This window comes from Stigmatopora argus, chromosome 11, assembly GCF_051989625.1.
Source record: "Stigmatopora argus isolate UIUO_Sarg chromosome 11, RoL_Sarg_1.0, whole genome shotgun sequence".
NCBI lineage: Eukaryota > Metazoa > Chordata > Actinopteri > Syngnathiformes > Syngnathidae > Stigmatopora > Stigmatopora argus.
Window position 1 is genome coordinate 7,418,718 of NC_135397.1, and position 19,436 is coordinate 7,438,153.

General features: G+C 41.3%; 1 protein-coding gene across 2 annotated transcripts; it reads left to right on the top strand.

Moving 5' to 3' along the window:
* The first annotated feature begins 951 nt into the window (after positions 1-951).
* On the top strand, positions 952-19,106 carry LOC144084534 (myoferlin-like). 2 transcript variants are annotated; one of them, XM_077613066.1, is made up of 54 exons: positions 952-1,117; positions 1,737-1,792; positions 2,444-2,535; positions 3,335-3,443; positions 3,874-3,949; positions 4,006-4,166; positions 4,506-4,634; positions 4,750-4,812; positions 4,908-4,958; positions 5,050-5,080; positions 5,149-5,264; positions 6,083-6,209; positions 6,274-6,377; positions 6,479-6,547; positions 6,612-6,655; positions 6,734-6,816; positions 7,538-7,573; positions 7,653-7,777; positions 7,869-7,982; positions 8,087-8,264; positions 8,442-8,566; positions 8,644-8,753; positions 8,836-9,028; positions 9,103-9,258; positions 9,333-9,464; positions 9,722-9,885; positions 10,180-10,294; positions 10,986-11,088; positions 11,274-11,410; positions 11,477-11,641; positions 11,835-11,928; positions 12,322-12,399; positions 12,477-12,658; positions 12,724-12,882; positions 12,987-13,088; positions 13,175-13,336; positions 13,730-13,895; positions 14,550-14,620; positions 14,889-14,903; positions 14,992-15,090; positions 15,256-15,384; positions 15,584-15,739; positions 15,815-15,906; positions 16,138-16,308; positions 16,592-16,740; positions 16,823-16,962; positions 17,062-17,150; positions 17,220-17,315; positions 17,763-17,904; positions 17,979-18,078; positions 18,153-18,337; positions 18,432-18,541; positions 18,613-18,760; positions 18,894-19,106. In XM_077613066.1, the coding sequence occupies exons 1-54, from the start codon at positions 1,030-1,032 to the stop codon at positions 18,933-18,935; spliced, it is 6,129 nt and encodes a 2,042-aa protein (XP_077469192.1). In that variant the 5' UTR covers positions 952-1,029; the 3' UTR covers positions 18,936-19,106. The 2 variants fall into 2 exon arrangements, with proteins under 2 accessions (XP_077469192.1, XP_077469193.1); XM_077613067.1 differs by lacking the exon at positions 7,538-7,573.
* The last annotated feature ends 330 nt before the right edge of the window (positions 19,107-19,436 follow it).

A 19,436-nucleotide genomic window follows, 5' to 3' on the forward strand; every position in this document is an offset into this window, starting at 1 on the left:
TAGTAAATAGCTAGCCTTAAGCATGCACAACTTGTGTATGTTTAAAAGGAAAAAATAATTATGTTTGGGATTACCCCAAACTATCTTAAATGTCTTTACCTGTCAGAAAATACAATGTAATTTGATTTAATGACGTGATCAAAACGCAGAGAGTGGGATATTTCTTCTTAAAACTAAAACGGGAGGTAATGTACTCGAATGACTTAAAACTGCAGGAGATCGACGCCTTCGTGGAAACTCGGAATTATTGCACCTGCCTTCTAAAATCCACCAATGTCATATTTTTATTTGATATATTTAGTGACAAATGACCTAAATCGAACATAGTAAGGTTTTATGGAAAGCGAGACGCGTGTGTCCCTTCTTTGGAGTTTTAAAAACATTTCGCCCAGTCCTGGAACGCAGGACTATTTTTCACCACTAGGCGGCGACAAAAACGATAACGCCAGCAATGGATTACATTCCGCATATTGAGTCTATATTTTCCTATTTCTTGATAGCAATTGAAAGGCTTTTGGTTACTTTTTATTCCTATTTTTCTTTTGTAACATCGTCAGTTGTAACATCTGAAATTTGAGGTCTATCAGATCACACGAGATTGAATTGAATGCTTTTATTGTTATTATACAGGTATAATGAGATTGAAATAAATTTAAAAAAAATACAAAAATAAGTAAATTAAAAAATATATTTAGAACCTCTATAAAAACAAAATTAGTAGAAGATAAATAAATTGTTACAAATTATTTCATTCATTCATTTTTCATAGTATTACATCCAGACATTTGTGTTCAAATATAGTTAAAGAGAGATCAGGAAAAGATGTACACTTGTAAAATGATGATCAAGTGAAGTGTTATTTAATAATTGGGCTCGAGGCTTGAGTCAACCCTCCTTCCTCTCCTCCTCCTCTTTTTTTTATCTCGTCACTCCTATTTCACTTGTGTTCCCTTTAGTCCACTCACTAAACTCTGAGGAATATGCGGCAGCACTTCCCCTGAGAAAACATTTTTGGATATACAATCAAACATGTTGCGAGTTTTAGTTGAATCTGCATGCGGGATCCCCAAAAAGAGATTGGGCAACCCTGATCCAATAGTTTCTGTCGTGTTTCGAGGTGAGACATTATGAATGATTTAAATTTACGCAATGTGCTATCGCAATGATTTGAGTGATGTTTAGATGAGAATTATTTGATGATCAAATTAATCATTGACAATTATCTGAAGAGTTGATGTATTGTTTTAACCGTCCAAATCCTTATTTATCCTATAAATAGTGAATACTAGTTTATTTTCCCCTTTTAAAAAAAAAAATCGGATTAAATTCATTGCCTGCCATTGACGATGCAGACGAACAAAACAAATAAAAAATTGAGAAAATACTTCTTTTTTTTTTCCATTTAAATAAAAAAGTCCATATTTATAATGGCAGTCATTGAAGTAATTGGCTGACATTGATGTGCATGATAATTTACAGCCAATTACAGTTGAGTACTCTAGCATGAGTATGAGAATTATGTTCCAATATTTCCTCATAAAACAGTCAATAACTTGATTTAAGTGTAATGTGTGACCTTTATCACTGTCAATGGCAGCCAATGAGTTGACATTAGATAACCTACATATAAGCCTACCTGTTTCTGGACTTCTAAAAATGTGCTTCCTTTATTCTTGATTGATTTGACTGTTGCATAATGCCTCTTTCCAATAAGATGATTAAGTTTGTGATTTCAGGTGAAAAGAAGAAGACCAAAGCTGTTGACAATGAAGTAAATCCCGTGTGGAATGAAGTGAGTGCAGTTTGCAGCAGCTAAGTGAAACAATCACATGTCAACATGAGTTCTTGTGTAGAAGAGCATCCTACCTCAATAGCAGCAATTATTTTGATAGTGTATTATAATGTGTCATCTTTGTGATGAGTCGATGCAAGCGTAACAAAAACATAAATCACGTTATTTGCTGCTCTATTACTGGTACTGCTGACCTAAAAAACTGGTATGAAAAAACACTTTCATTTTGTCTTTTCAGTTGACAAAAAAAATATACGACGTAGTATATGATGTAGATCTATCGTCTCTGCAAATTGAATAATAATGCACTTGTCATTCTACCTAGGAAAAACAGAGTAGTACGTGTAGCATATAATAGTAATATACACATTCATTCATTTTCAACACCACTTATCGTAATTAGGGTGCATGGTTAATATATACATGTATACATATTTATATATGATATAAATACATTTAGAAAACAGAAAATGAACTTTCCCCATTTTTCATATTTTTAAATCTACTTTTTAAATAGAAATAAAGAAATTCTGCAAAGTGGCGAGCTATTACTGTATATAAATATATACTGTATAATATATATAGTTGTCAATTAACCACTATATTCCTCATGCCCGCCATACTCAACAGACGTTTTTCCCTCCATTGCAGGAGCTGCATTTCGATTTAAAGGGCTCAGCCTTGGACGTATCTTCCTTTATCGACGTCGTGGTGAAAGACTACGAGACCATCGGCCATCACAAGTATGTCTTTATCACTAGTAGACGTCCAATCCATTTAAAGTGGGTGGGTGGCACTGACAGCGAAAGAACCGGCCTCGATTCGCTGCCACGTCAAATGGATTGGATGTCGAGCGCCTTCAATGGCAGACAATGAGTTAACTGTACAACCATGTGATCAGTCTTTTTCTAGGCTTCTGAAGGTTCTATAAGAATGTTGAGTTCAGACTTGTAGAGTCCAGCAGAAAAAAAACATTGTCACCCACATAGCTTTGCCGGGAAGGAATGTTTCCTTAATAGGGCACAATCATCTACTCTTTTATAAACTTCCCCTCACAGGATGCCACACCAACATGTTGAGTATAAATCATTCACCGTAGGTATGAACTTCGCCTTAACTCTTCAGCTGCCATTGACGGCAATAGACGTCCATCCCATTGCCCACTGTTAAAAAAACAATGAGTGTGGTAGCCAATGAGTTCAAAAATACAATGTGTATAGCCAAGATGCACCCTCCCAGCCATTAGTTTATCGCTAGCAGACGACAAATCCATTTGAAGTGGGATGGCCGACAGGAAATTCAAATTTGCTCATTCACTCCCAACGGTCCCACTTGAAATGGATCGGAATGTCAATGTGTCCAAAATCTGAATTTTTAGTCCATTTTGCAGTCTGCTGTGGTTAATGACCAATCAGCATCATCGTGAAGGTGAAGAAGTGGAATGGGGAAGTGGTTCCACGCAATTAGTCACAAAGTGGGCAGCTTCCTCCCGGCGCGATTTCCGCGATGGACAAATGTTCTGTTTGTCTTTTGCTTTTTCAGGTTCATAGGCTCAGTGAAAATCTCTCTGAGGGACTTTGCCGAAGGTCACGTCAAATCACTTCCGTCTAAGAATCTGCCCCTCATCAATGACAAGCAGCAACCGATTGGGGTAAAAAAAAAAAGGACAAAATACAGTGACCCGGTTTACATGTGATAAAACGATAAGACTTACAGATTTTTTTTTTTTTTGGGCTATAACCGCTTCCAGGAATTTCTGTTTTTGGAGTACAGGAAGTAGTTGTTGTATACATTAAATGTTATTATTGCAGGTAGAAACTGCAGTGATTGTGAGATTCAATTAATTATCAATACATGATTTTGGTAAAAAAATTAAAAAATGTATATTAAAAAAATAATATGTAGCGTTGTTTTCAGTTTTTTTATTAAAAGTATCAACTTAAAATAATTTAGCAATAACTAAATAAAGAGAATATTAACTGTTAAACTCGGAACGTTAATTAATATTAATGACAAATGATCGCTGGCAACCCTTCCCAGTTGAAATTCATTCATTCATCTTTGACTGCTTCTTTTTACAGGCAACCGTCAGTTTACATATTTCCTACGAACCCCCCGCGGACGCTAGCGAAGTCGACGCACCTCTTGTGGAAGGCGGTGAGTTTATTTCAAAGACAATTTTGCATCCAATGATATGAAAATCTGAACCGTAGAAGCCTACGAGGAGGCCGAAGACGGTGATGCCGATGTGGGCCAAGGGCATCGGGTGGGAAACCCCGTGGCGGCGGTCCTTCCCAGGAGATACAATCACAAGCCACTTGGCACTGGACGCAAAAAGCACCGGGCCCTGACTAATAAGCCCCAGGATTTCCAGGTATTGTGTGGGAGGATCAATCAAAGGCAGAATTTGTTTGCCACAATAAAACTGCGAATACAACATAACATCCTATTAAAAAAATAAAAGAGTTTAAGAATCGTAAAGAAAGCACAGATTCAAACCACGAGACTATTATTGACTATTTCACATAAGATCTAATGATTTCCATTGTATTTTTTCATATTATTGCCAAATATTTTGACTTCATTATTTGATGTCTTTATTTTATTCTATCGCTTAAAAAATAGTCATAATAAATCATTCGAAAAACGCAAATCATTTCATAGTATTTCAATAAATTGAGGTGCCTTTAAAGGAGCCTTTTCCCACGTCCAGCTTCGCGTTCGCGCGACGGAGGGCCGCCAGCTGCCCGGCAACAACGTCAAGCCCGTGGTGAAGGTCAACGTTTGTGGCCAGACGCGCAGAACGCGCATTAAAAGTGGCAATAACCCCTTCTTTGATGAGGTATGCAGTTCTTTCACGTTGTCTACTGTTGAATTTTTCATTTTTATCTTAAAAAATGGGCTAAAATCTTGAAGAATTACGACACTCTAATACACTAATGTTTTTTTTCCTTTAGATATTTTTCTTCAATGTTAACATGATGCCTTCAGAGCTCTTTGATGAGAGTGTCAGTCTTAGGGTGTGTACTTTTTTTTATAGTTATTATTATTCTTATGTTTGACAAATGAAAGGCTTATTTGAACTGAAAAAAAATCTGCTTTTTTTCCCCCCAAGATTTATGACTCCTTCTCCCTCCGAGCCGATAGTCTCATAGGCGAGTTCAAGGTATTGCTCCTGTTAACTCATTGGCTGCCTTTGATGGCGATAGAAAATTGAAAAAGTTAACAAAATTATTGATTTTTTTATTTTTTCTTAGCTGGATGTCGGCTACATCTACGACGAACCAGGTCAGTGTTTGCCCGTCAATGTCCTTTTCTTTGTCCTTCATGTGTACGTCATTGTAGCTTGTGTTTAGGTCATGCCATATTGAGGAAATGGCTCTTGCTCAGCGATCCCGATGACTCCAGTTCTGGCCCTAAAGGGTACCTGAAAGTTAGCATTGTCGTCGTGGTGACCGGGGAAGAGCCGCCGGTGCGTCCACACTCTTCTTTTTCTTTTTTTTTTTATTCCGACTGAAACGTACTTAACTTTTTCACTGGCATTGACGATAATAGAAGTCCAATCTTGTGGCTGCTTTCATCTTATTATGAATTGAAATCAGTTTATCAGTAGGGGACGTCCAATCCTTACAAGGTGAGATGCGGCAGCAACTGATGGTTATTATTTCAATAAATAAAATGATTTTTATTTTTATGTCAAATTAAAAAAAAATAAAAATACAATAATTAAAAAAAAAAAGGAAATGAAATCCCTACAAAGTTGGAGGGTGGCAGTGACAGATTGTTATTATTTCAATAAATAAAATAATTTTTATTTTTATGTCTTTTTTTTAAATACAATAAATAAGTAAAAATTAAGGAAATGAAATCCCTACAAAGTTGGAGGGTGGTAGTGACAGATTGTTATTATTTCAATAAATAAAATAATTTTTATTTTAATGTCAATTTAAAAACAAATACAATAAATAAATAAAAATTAAGGAAATGAAATCCCTACAAAGTTGGGGGTGGCAGCGAAAGATCGTTATTATTTCAATAAATAAAATAATTTTTATTTTTATGTCATTTAAAAAAAAAAATACAATAAATAAATAAAAATTAAGGAAATTAAATCCTTACAAAGTTGGAGGGTGGCAGCGACTGCTCCTTATTTGAATTAATAAGAACATTTTAATCAAAAATAAAAAACAATAAAAAAAAAAAAAACCAAGGAAATGAAATACTATTGTTTTATTTCTTTTAAAGGTTGTTTTCTTTAATATAATAATTTCATAATACGCGGCCACACAGACAGAGCGGAGAGAGTCGAGCGAGGACCAGGACGACATCGAGACCAACCTTCTGGTGCCGGCAGGGGTCCAGATGCGATGGGCCACGCTCAGCCTCAAAGTGTTCCGAGCTGAGGACATGCCGCAAAGTACGTACGCTTCGCAGACTATAGTTCTCTCCGTTAACCGTCTAATTTGAAATTTTCTCGGCAGTGGACGACGCGTTCATTCAGACTGTAAAGCACGTCTTTGGCAGAGATGGAAACAAGAAGAACCTGGTGGATCCCTATTTAGAGGTCAGCTTTGCAGGAAAGAAGGTAAATCAAATCATAGACTGTGGCCCTTAGACAAATTAGTTTTTGTAAAATGTGAGCCCATATTGAATAACATCAATATCATTTCCATTTCTTCCTTTTAGCTGTGTACACGAGTCATTGAGAAAAATGCAAATCCCGAATGGAACCAGATTGTCCACCTTCAAGTCAAGGTACAAAACATAACATGAGAGAGTGGACAGTACGAGTTCTGAACGCCGTCCTCTGTCCCCGTAGTTCCCGTCCGTGTGCGAACGCATCAAGTTGACCATGTTTGACTGGTAAGAAGTAAGCAGAGTTCACAAGGGTGCCGAAACGTGCCGTCTCTCGCGTGACGTGCCGATTCTTTCTGCCGCCAGGGACCGACTCAGCAAGGATGACGCCATCGGAACGACCTTCCTCAACCTGAGCAAGATCTCCTCTGCTGGCCAACAGCTTGAAGGTAAGGCTGTATTCCGTCCGTTTATTTGCTGCCAGATGCTTGGTGTACTGGACGTCACTTGCCAAACTTGGTCATTCACTGCCTAACCCATTCCTGAGTCCTCCAACATGTTCCACGGAAATCGGTGAAAGGGCACTCGGACGTTTCGTCTAAAGACGTTTCGTCTAAAGACATTTCGTCTAAAGACGTTTGGTCCCCGGACGTTTGGTCCCCAGACGTTTGGTCCCCGGACATCTGGTCGACCGGACGTTTGGTCCCCGGACGTCTGGTCGACCGGACGTTTGGTAGGACGGACGGGGCGTCGACCGGACGTTTGGTAGAACGGACTCTCTCTCTCTCTCTCTCTCTCTCTCTCTCTCTCTCTCTCTCTCATGATTATAATTTTGAGAGCAAGAGATCACCTGGTTGCTCGCTTTCAACAGTAAACTCTCTGTCTCTCTCTCATAATTTGACCCGGCGACCAAACGTCTGGTCAACGGCCCGTCCGTTATACCAAACGTCCGGTCGACCAAACGTCCGGGTACCAAACGTCTTTCGACAAAACGTTCGGTCACGGGTGAAAGAGCTTTTTGTTTCCCCGTCTTTATCCAGCACAACAATCGGGAGACTTTATCTTGGTGGTGGTTTCAATAACACGCTGTAAAACAATCATAACAGCAGAGAAATCAAATAGTCCAAAATTTACAAGGGTCGTCAAACGTCTTGTTTCATTTTCAAACAGACGCTCAAGGTGAACATTGCAACAGCCTGTCTGAATGTACGTAAGAACGAGCAGTTTTGAGAGTTAAGTAGTCGTCTAAAACGTATCTCAGGTATCGTACGTACGGTTTTTACAGCGAGTCCTGAACCGAGTGAGTCCGGCTTCCTGCCAACATTCGGACCTTGTTATGTCAACTTGTACGGCAGCCCGAGGGAGTTTTCCGGACTCCCTGACCCATACCAGGAACTTAACCTTGGCAAAGTGAGATAGAAAACAAAACATTCTCACAATCTCACCTCTGTGTGGGATGTTTTGATGACCCCTTGCTCGCGTATCTGCTTGGCACTTGCAGGGTGAAGGCGCCGCATACAGGGGCAGGGTCCTCGTCCAGCTTTCGACGATGCTGGATGGGAAGGTGGATACAAATATTGAGGATATGTCCAGTGATGACATCCTGGTGGCACAGGTAAATAACAGCAGTTTTGTTCTAATTGCAGTCAATCTCATGTTGAAGAGCAAGCGCGCTCCGTTTGAACTTCATCCAATCGCATCCACTTATCTGTCATCCAGGTACACCAGCGCAGGAGGAAGTACTCCTTCTGCGCCGTGTTTCACAGTGCCTGCATGCTCCAAGAACCGGGCGAGCCCATCCAGTTCGAGGTCAGCATGGGTAACTACGGCAACAAGTTGGACTCCACCTACAAGCCGCTAGCGTCTACCACCAAGTATAGCTTTGCTGTTTTCGATGGTAGGAACGTACGTTTTTTTTTGACGATGATAGACGTTCAATCACGTGGCTCTTAAAAACTCAATCAAAACGCATTTTGAGCCAATGTTCAAAATGCATCCGACGTATAATGGCTGCACGAATCCTCCAGATTTTGATTTTACATTCCCTAAAATTTGAGATTTCTCCCGTCCTTAGGTAACCATTACTACTATCTGCCCTGGGCGGACACTAAGCCCGTGGTAACACTCACGTCCTCTTGGGAAGACATCAGCCATCGTTTGGATGCTGTCAACATTATTCTCTCTGTCGCAGAAAAACTAGTAATATGAAGGGACAATTGTTGGAACGACACGTGTCCACTTCGCTCCTTATGGCTACTTTTGTGATTTCAATACAGGAGCGAAACCTGTCCTTTTTGAAAATGGCCATCCAGTCCAAGGCGCCTGAGGACCGACTGGTTGAAATTTGGCTCAAACTCATCAGTGATTTACTCGAAGACTTGAACTGGTATGTTATAAATGATCTGCCCAAATAAAAAAGTAGGACCCTACAGTCCAAAAAATGGTATTCATTCATTTGTTTGGAACAGTTTATGCCTTCCAGACGTGACGCGGTTGCCCAATGTGACTACGCTGGATTTACACATGAAATTAATGCGTGATGCAGCAGTGGAAAGCCTTATAGAGATGACTAACGATATGAGAAAGGAGGCCACCGATATCAAGGCGACTGTCAGTGACGTCGAAGACTGGCTGGAGCGAATCAAACAGCTGGCACTTGAGGTGCAAAGCGTCTTGTGGTTGCCGATTGCATTTGGTGTCCCGTGTCTTGAATGTTTCCAATGATCAATCACCAGCCTCAAAACAGCCTGCCTGATGTGATCATCTGGATGTTGAGAGGAGAGAAGCGCGTGGCTTACGCCCGCGTCCCGGCTCTTGACATCCTGTACTCCGACTTCAGCGACGAGGCTTGCGGAAAACATTGCGGGCGCACGCAAACAATCTTTATGAAGGTAACGTGTCAAGTCAGTTTCTTGTTACGGGGCCGCCCCGCTTCATTTTCTCCCTTTTTCGAGCTTTTTTTTAGTACCCCATGGATAAAAACAAAGGGGTCAAGGTTCCTGTTCAGCTGCGAGTCAACATGTGGCTTGGCCTCTCAGCATTAGAGAAGGATTTCAACCACTTCTCGGAAGGAAACTTCAGCGTATACGCCGAAATGGTATCTATTGACATTGAAAGCAAAGCTACTGTCATAATGTGTTTTTCCTTTTTTTTTAACTGTTTGCAGGGTTGTCCTGCACGGTACTTCAGTTTTTTATTTTTATTATTTCGCAGTTCTTCAGTTTTCTATTAGTTTTTTTTACATTTTTTGCACTGTTTTCGCACAACCCGTTTTTTTCACCGGTTGTTTTTAAATCTGTCTCAGCAAAAAGATGTTTTGCCCACAGATTAAAAATTCTCCTTCTCTCTCCGTAGTATGAAAATCAGGCCCAGTTATTGGGAAAGTGGGGAACGAACGGTCTGGTGGGTCGCCACAAAAGTTCAGATGTGACTGGAAAAGTCAAACTCAAACAGGAACGTTTCCTGCCACCACGCGGATGGGAGTGGAATGGAGACTGGTTCGTCGATCCTGAGCGCAGGTACGTTGGACGAAGATTTATTTTTAGAATGATGTTGATGTTGTTGGCTACCACTTGAACTGGGTGGAATGGCAGCTAATTAACTTTCTTCTATTACTTTCAATGGCCACAAATGAGTTAGTATCATTGCACGGTTAATTGTCACCAATCCTAATTCACTGGAAAAGTGTGGAATTTCAGAAATTCTTGGCTTTTCCCTGACCTCCCTTGATGCTTACTTTCTCGTGTATTTTTGCGGCGCTTTGAGTCTCAAAAGGGTTCCGTCAACATGTGGGCTTTTGCTGCCTTTCACAGCTTGTTGACAGAAGCCGACGCGGGCCACACAGAGTTCACCGATGAGGTTTTTCACAACGAAACACGTTTCCCCGGTGGAGAGTGGAAGCATGCCGCGGAGCCCTACACCGATGTGGTACGACACTCACGTCTGCGCACATTCAACCTGTGTCAATACAATGCGAGTAATGCAGGTGAAGATTACCAGACAAAAGGCTTGTCACGTTCACCCAATTTTGTGCTGCAGTATTATCCTGCTGCCCAACCCGTGGAGGCTTTTTTTTTTACCAGTGTTTGGCCTTACTTCCCTTTTTCACAAGCCACAACACTGTTGCTGGTTATTTTTAAAGGTCAGATTAACTCATGATGTGACACATAAAGATAAAAAATAAGGCGCACAATATCCCACAGGGTATGAAAGTGAGCATGTGCCTCTTCATAGCTTGTAGAAATGGGTTTTGAGGTCAGTTGCAGCCAATTACATAGGTGGAAAAGGGAAAACAAAAGAGTGGATAATGGAGAAACGAACACTCACTAGCATTGCTTCGATTACTTTGGCAAAAATGGCTAAACAAGACTGTACGAGGGAAAAAAAAAAAAAAAAACTCTCGACCAGCTTTCTGATTACTTAAGGGTGGAATGGGGGAAAAAGAGGTGGATTGGGGAAAAAAACTTAGCACAATATTCACCTTCCAATTGCTTTGGTGGAAAACAAACTAGCCATCTGCTCCTAGATTATTATTTTTTTAAAGATTTCCAACCAAAATGAATTCATACTCTCCACGGGAAATAACAAAAACTTGAATGAATATGTGTGTCTTCTTTAGAATGGGGAGAAGGCTCAGAGCCCTTCAGAGTTCGAGTGTCCAATTGGATGGACGTGGGAGGACGACTGGAGTTTTGACAGCAACCGAGCTGTTGATGAGAAAGGTGATGGACGCCATTAAAATAAAACTCTCTTTTAAGAGAGTTTATCACCAGTAGGCGTCCAATCCATTGCAAGTGGGAGGGCGGCAGGGAATGAACGTCCATTCATTCCCACTTCAAATTGATTGGACGTCTAGTGCCATCAGTGCCAGACAATTGGTTACAACTGTATCTCTTTTTGATTGTAGGCTGGGAGTACGGTGTGACAATTCCGCCCGACGACAAGCCCAAATCCTGGGTGTCTGTGGAGAAGATGTACCACATCCACCGCAGGAAAAGGCTGGTCAGACCCAGGAAGAAGATCTCCGATAAAGTCATCCCCGAAGTGAGCAGTAGTTGATTAGCGATTTCAAATTAAACTGCGCCTATACCTAATTTTTTCCCCACGCAGAAACGAGAGACGGGCGAAGGCTGGGAATACTCCTCCCTCATCGGCTGGAAGTTTCACCGCAAGGAACGCTCGTCCGACACGTTCCGCCGCCGGCGCTGGCGAAGGAAGATGGTCCCGTCGGACCGCATCGGGGCGTGCGCCATCTTCAGGCTGGAAGGCACACTGGTGAATTGTATTGTTTCCATGAAAACTTCAGTCTGATTCATTCGCACTGTTGGTGATTCACTTGCATGTGACTTTTGATGTTAACTTCCTCACGCAATGTCCTTCCTTTTGTCCCCAAACCGCGTATACGTTACTTTTGCTCTTCCAAAAGCTTTTAACGCATGTCTCTCCCTGCGTTTTTTTTTCTTGACAGGGGGTTGACGTTGACGTTGACGAGAAGCTCAGTAAAATTGTCGTCGCCAAACTATTTGGAGCCAACACTCCCACAGTTTCCTGTCACTTTAGCAGTGAGTTGTCAGAGCTGATAAAGTATAACTGAATAAAGCATTAACCCTTATAGGGCTCTCACTTAACTCATTGGCTGCCATTGATGGTACTAGACCCAAATTATAATCGTACAAATACATGCAAGTTCAAGTACTTGTAATTCAAGTACATGCAAGTACACGTACTTGTAGTTCAAGTACATGCAGGTACACTTGCTATATACATTAAAGGGGCAAACTTTTAAACAGATGTCCACTATACCTGAAAGGATTGAAAAGATTTTGTACTTTACTCTATTCGTCATTTCCTGACTATTTCAATGGAAAGAGAACAGAAGCATTATGTACAAACAGGTAGTTGAGCTAGATTGTATTGTTCTTAGTAGTGATTCATTTGAAAACTGTTTCCTCCAGGGTCCTGTATTTATCAGCTAAGAGTGTATGTTTACCAGGCCAGGAATCTCCTTGCCATGGACAAAGACAGCTTCTCAGGTGAATTCATTTCACCGATCAATGACAATCTAAAAGTGACGCCGAACAGAAGCGACAACTGGCTTTGTCTTGTTTAGATCCGTACGCCCACGTGTCTTTCCTTCATCTAAGCAAGACCACGGAAATCGTTGCCACAACTTTGAACCCCACCTGGGATCAGACTCTCATCTTTGAGGATGTGGAAATTCACGGGGATCCGCAAACCGTCACCGCTAACCCACCAGACATTGTGCTGGAACTTTACGACAGCGACAAAGTGGTAAGATTTCAGAGCGAAAGTTGGCAACGACAGATGGACTCTCGTCAGACTTTTATGCCTTTCAGGGGAAAGACGAGGCCATGGGACGCTGTACTTGCCCTCCTGTAGTCAAACTGGACCTTAGCGTGAATTCTGGTAATAAACTGCATTGGTATCCTGTTACCAAGAAGGGCCACAATGCTGGAGAAGTCCTGCTGGCGGCTGAGCTTCTCCTGAAGGACAAGGCAAGCGCCGGACCGGCTGGGAGTTGATCGCAAATCCACCCGAACCTCAGAACTGAGTGAATGATCCGTCATGCTCTGAAAATGTGGTGCGTTCTTCCTCGCAGGCCAAAGAGGGAGATCTTCCCCTGCCTCCTCCTCGACGAGGGGAGAAGCTCTACATGGTTCCTCAAGGTATCAGGCCGGTTGTGCAGCTCACCGCCATCGAGGTAGCATCTTTCATGCTTGTTACAACACTTGGTGACTCTTCAAAGCAAAAATGGGAAGAAGAACAGGAATGTTTTGGAATCGCCAGGTCTTGACTTGGGGCTTGAGGAACATGAAGAGCTACCAGCTAGCCACAGTTACGTCTCCGAACTTGATCGTAGAGTGTGGTGGCGAAATCGTTCAAACGGCTGTTATCAAGAATTTTAAGAAGAACCCCAACTTTCCTGGATCTGTGCTACTCCTCAAAGTGGTAAGAACCGGTTTTAACGCTCTCATTTTGACTGTTCATTCACCCTTCCCTTGCATTCATTTAAATGTAATGAATGCTGTTTTCATTAACGTGTGAATTCATCATGTTATCTGTTCACACACACAATTGTAAATAAGAATTGGCATCCACCTATGGGGGCACATTTTGGGTCAGAGAGAGATTTGGTCATGGTGGGCACTCCCTTTGAGTTATGAAACAAGCTATCCTGAAATTCCTTATCTGGCCTTTGACTTCGTGACCCCAACATTTCAGATCACAAACATCCTGGAATTTTGATAATAACCCCTTTGTGTTTAATTCATGACAAAATACCTGTTCTGAACTCATTACGCCATAATGTAATCTCATCGTCCGCATGATGTTGTTTTCCAGCTTCTCCCCAAAGAAGAGATGTACACTCCCCCTATTGTCCTGAAGGTCATAGACCACAGACCCTTCGGCAGGAAGCCAGTAGTGGGCCAGTGCACCATCGACTGCTTGGAGGACTTCCGCTGTGACCCCTATCGGGTCAACAGTCAAGTCTGCATGTCCGCCAGAGGTAGACACCTAGCATATACACGTGTCACTATCGAGGAGAGCAGGGTTGGTTGTCACAATTTTCGAACAATGCACCTTATAATAACTTTGTTACAGGGACGCTTAACTTACTGGCTGCGTTTGATAGCCCTTGTTATCCAATGTGGGAGGGGTGGTAAATGTGCATTCAGGCATCAAGAGGTTGAATAAATAAATAAAAAATCACATCTAATTTCCTCTTACCTCAAAGTTATACGTTACTGTACAGTAAAAACAATGTCGATTTTTTTTTTTTCGGGCACAATTATGATTACATATTCCAATGCTGATATTTAGTAATACTGCCCCCTGATGGTGGAGTTGCAGTGTGAGAACCAAACCATGGGATAACCGACCCCCTCTGTGCAGTCTTCCCTCAATTATCACGAATTCACTTATCGCGAATTCACTTCTTTGCAATTTTTATGATTATTATTTTTAATGTTCATAAAAATGTGAAAATCCACGCTGAAACTCATAAGTGGAGTCCACTCTTGCTACTAGGACTCAGCACTGAAAAAAGGTAGTTCTAATAGGGGTGACCCTACTTTGCGATTTTTCGATTATCGCGGCCATGTCTGGTCTATATTAACCGCGATATTCGAGGGATTACTGTATTGCCCTTTTTACGTTTCAGTGGCAATGATCGCGGCCGCTCAGGGAGACGTTGTCATAGACATTGAGGAAAGTTCAACTGTCAAATCCGAGGTGAATCATTAACCCTTTCAGTGCCATTGAATATGATGGACTTTGATCATGTGGCATGCAATCATCTTTTCTGCTGTGAATTGAAATGAATCTATCACTGGTAGACATCCAATCCATTTGAAGTAGGAGGGTAAGACGAACATCTGTTCATTTGTGGCAGCCTTCCCCTTTCAAATAGACTGGACGTCTACTGTCGTCAAAGGCAGTCAATGAATTAATGCACTCACAAAAATGGAGATCTTTTATTAACCTAACTCCTAAATTACAGGTTCAAACTGACAAGGTGAGTGTCTGTTCTGTATTGTTTTATTTTCTCACTCAATTGGCCACCAATGACGGTGATTGATGTCACATTCATTTGGACTGGGCAGGAAGAGGAAGCAGTCGACTGGTGGAGTAAGTTTTACGCCTCCATTGGAGAGGAAGAAAAGTGTGGGCCTTATCTGGAGAAGGGATATGACACTTTGGAGGTAAGGATGTGGTCACCTTTAAACTATCTAAATATGAATGTGATTTTTAATCGCTACTTGTAGTCAACACATTTCTTTTTGACTGGTAATAAATGATTTTTATTGAGGACCAATTTACATGCTCATTATTCATATTTGAAAACCGCTGTATTATTGCGACTGCAGGTGTATGACCGCGAACTAGAGCAAGTGGAGCAATTTCAGGGTCTCACCGATTTTTGCGGCACTTTCAAACTCCAACGAGGAAAGGCCGACGGAGAGGACGACGATCCCTCTGTTGTTGGAGAGTTCAAAGTAAGCCTAATGATCCCCATTTTAAATGTATATCATCAGTATTGCCCTAATTAGACCGGTTCTTGAACATTGTGGCCCAATTTACGCTGACTTGCTACGTTGATGGAGACACTGGATTGTTTTAAGTTGCAGCACTGCTTGATGCATTTAAGTTAAGGGCTGCCATTTAAACATGATTTTCTCCATTGCTCACATACAGGGCGCCTTTAAGATCTATCCGCTACCCGACGACCCAGGCGTGCAGGCCCCGCCCCGTCAATTCCGAGAGCTTCCCGAAAGCGGACCTCAGGAATGTCTGGTCCGAATCTACGTGGTGCGCTGTATCGACCTGCAGCCCAAGGACACAAACGGCATGGTGCGCTGATTATAAACAATGTTATACCGTACCAAAAACTAATAAAATGAGCTAAATGAATCAATTCTCTTTCAGTGCGATCCATATGTCAAGATTTCACTGGGGAGGAAGACTGTGGATGACAGGGATAATTACCAACCCAATACTCTCAATCCAGAAATTGGAAGGTGAATTAACAGAAACATTTTGCTGGGTCTAAAAAGAACCAGGATGTCCAGAATTAAATAAATAAATATTTTTTTGTCATAAGTAAAATATGTTCATATTTTGGTGTTTATTAGTTTAACATTTATTTTCAATTTATATTTATTTCAACCATTATTTTAATGTTTTATACATTACAACATCATATTTAGCCAGATCGCAGTGTTTATATAAACAGTTCTTATTTGTTTCAGGATGTTTGAGCTTTCCTGCTACTTGCCACAAGACAAGGATCTGAAAATCGCAGTATATGACTATGACTTGCTTAGTCGAGATGAAAAAGTGGGTGAGACCATCATTGATTTGGAAAACCGGCTACTATCTCGATTCAGGCCTTGCTGTGGCCTGCCGCAGACTTTTTGCACGTGAGTTCTTTCGATTAATTAAAGAAATGTTTTTATTTTAGGTGTATTACTTTTTATATTATTATTTTTTATCTCAACCTCCTTATTGACACCCAAATTTATTTGGTGAAATTAGAGAAAAGGGAAAGTGAATGAGGGAAAAATACAACCAATAGTCAGGTGGATGTGGTAATACAAAAAGCGTCATCCAGTCCAAATGGATTGGACGTCTATCGCCCTTAATTTGTTAATTTTAGTGATGGAGGTCCTTTTGTATTTTTGGTTTGACACAATTCTCTTTCAGGTCTGGTATTAATCAGTGGAGAGACCAGCTGAAACCTTCCCACATCCTCCAAAATGTGGCTAAAATTCGGGGTGTTCCCCCTCCACGTTTAGAGGGCGACGGAAGCACTTTGTTGTTCTCAGGAAAACAATACAACTTGCAGGATTTTGGTAACTAGTTTACCCATGCGTTGTCCATGAATCCACGACTAAGTTCTTTGCTACAACTGAGACCTTCTCTATCCCTTTGCAGAAACCACCGAGCCCACGTACCCCCACTTGGGCCCAGCGCGAGAGAGACTATCACTACATGTCCTCAGGGAACTGGGCTTGGTGCCTGAGCATGTGGAGACCAGAACCTTGTGTAGCTCCTATCAACCCAACTTGTCCCAGGTTGAGAAACATGGACAAATATTGCAATAGAAACATTAAGACAGTATGAAAAGGTTTTTACAGGTTTTTGGATAAATCGACCTTTCCTATAAAACACAGGGACGAATTCAAATGTGGGTGGACATCTTTCCCAAGAGTCTCGGGCTGCCGGGGCCTCCGTGTGTCATTACTCCACGGAAAGCCAAAAAGTATGAACGTTTTGTGAGTGGGAAATTGAGTACAGTACAATTTGAAAGCTGTATCTAACTTTGAAACAGATACTTCCTGCGTGCCGTTATTTGGAACACGACCGATGTCACTCTGGATGAAACGAGCATCACAGGGGAAAGCATGAGCGATATCTATGTGAAGGGGTGAGTTGCTTTCATTGTCGGGAATAGATCATTAACCACTAAAGAAACATAAGGAGGGTTGCGATTTTTTTACGTGGAAATGGAAAAACGGGCGGGATGAGTTCAAATGTAAACTGACTTAGTATTGGTGTCATCATTTCTTGGGTGGAAAAGGGAAAGAAAGAGGGTGGATACAAAGTTGGGGAACTAATCAGCGCCCTGTTTTTGTAGGCTGAAAAGGAAAAAAATGAGTGTGCCTGGAAAAAAAACTCAGTCAGTGTTTCAAGTTGTTAAGTGGTAAATGGGAAACAAAAGGTTGGAAAAGGGAAAAAGTGACGGATGAAGGGAAAAAACAATCCAATTCCATAGGTGGAAAAGTTTGGCAAAAAATAAAGTCACAACCCAGTCAAAATCTCTCTTCATCAATTATTTAATTGCACATTTCATTCTTTCTTGTCCATGTTCTAGATGGATGCCAGGCATGGAGGAGGACAAGCAGAAAACAGACGTTCATTACAGATCCCTAGATGGCGATGGAAATTTCAACTGGAGGTTCGTGTTTTCCTTCGACTACCTTCCCGCGGAGCAGCTGTGTGTCATCTCCAGAAAGGTCAGTGGGGCCCTCAATCAAAATTAAACTCGGGCGAGCCAAACGTCCAATGACGTTTCTTTCTCACTTTCGAGGAACATTTTTGGAATCTGGACAAGACTGCGTTTAGAATTCCTCCCAAGTTGATCATCCAGATTTGGGACAATGACAAATTCTCTTTGGATGACTACTTGGGTAAGAAAAGATTCGTGGTCTCCAAATTTAAGACTATTGTCTACTGTAAAAGGATGTTCAAATATGTGCCACAGGCTCAATCGAGCTGGACCTTCTCAATCTAATGGCCCCTGCAAAGACCCCCGAGAAATGTACCTTGAATATGTTGCCCACCTCCAATTCCTCTAAGAAGTCCCTCTGCAACTCACTCTTCTTGCAAAAGTCAGTTCGTGGCTGGTGGCCATGCACCATCCAGCAAGACGGGAAGAACGTCCTAGGCGTATGTTTGAACCGTCGATTCTAATGAATTCTCCGTTTCTTCTTTGTCTTCATTTAAGGAGACAAATTTAAGTCGATCCATGTTTTTTTTCCAGGGGAAAGTAGAAATGACCCTAGAAATAGTAGAGGAGAAGGAAATGGAGGAGAGAGCTGCAGGAAAAGGCAGAGAAGAGCCAAACATGAACCCCAAACTGGAGCCACCGAAGTGACTTTTTTCAACATTTAGCTTTACATCGTCTTGAAAAATGCAAAACTGACATCGTTCTCTTTCTTCAGTCGCCCCGACACTTCGTTTTTCTGGTTCTCGAGCCCATGCAAGACCATGAAGTTCATCGTGTGGCGGAAATTCCGAACAATTTTCATCATCGGGGTCATTCTGCTACTGGTATTGCTGTTCCTCGGGATTCTTTTGTACTCGCTACCAGTAAGTTTCTCTCATTTTAGCAGTGGCGCTCCCTCACCCTTGCATGCTCTTTGGGTCAAATTGACTACTGACCAAGATGTATTGATAACTATCATTTGACAGATATGGGTTAAAATTTTGATTATTTCTACAGAATTATATTTCCATGAAGATCGTGAAGCCCTTCGCCAAGTAACTTTTGTCAAGTCAACTCTGACACTCCTTCAAGCAACTTACAATGACTTGATGAGAGCACATTTTTGTTGTTTTTATCATTTGCACTATAGTCGTCGCCTATTTCAGTGTGTGCTTGCACATGTTTTTTTCTTTTTTCTTTTTTTTCATTAAAATTGATTTCCTGATGCGATCTTTGTTTGAGTTGGAATTATTTTGAACTAATTTCTGTGTTTTTAAGTTTTGCTTCAGTATTTTTCTTTTTCACAGTTTGACTCATGCAAAATGGCATTTTATCAAATGGGATTTAGACAACTAAATCCAAAAATAAGTCCGTGTAGAGAGACTTTAAGTTGACGTCATCAGCTTGAGCCCACGGCAATGATTTGCGCTTTTTGTCCGTTCAATTGTTTTTACGACAAAATAAAAAACACAACTTTCCGGTTTGGTTTCCATGGCACCGCCATCTGAATCCGCCTTCATTCTAAATCAAATGCTCCTATTGGTTGCGCTTCCATCTACC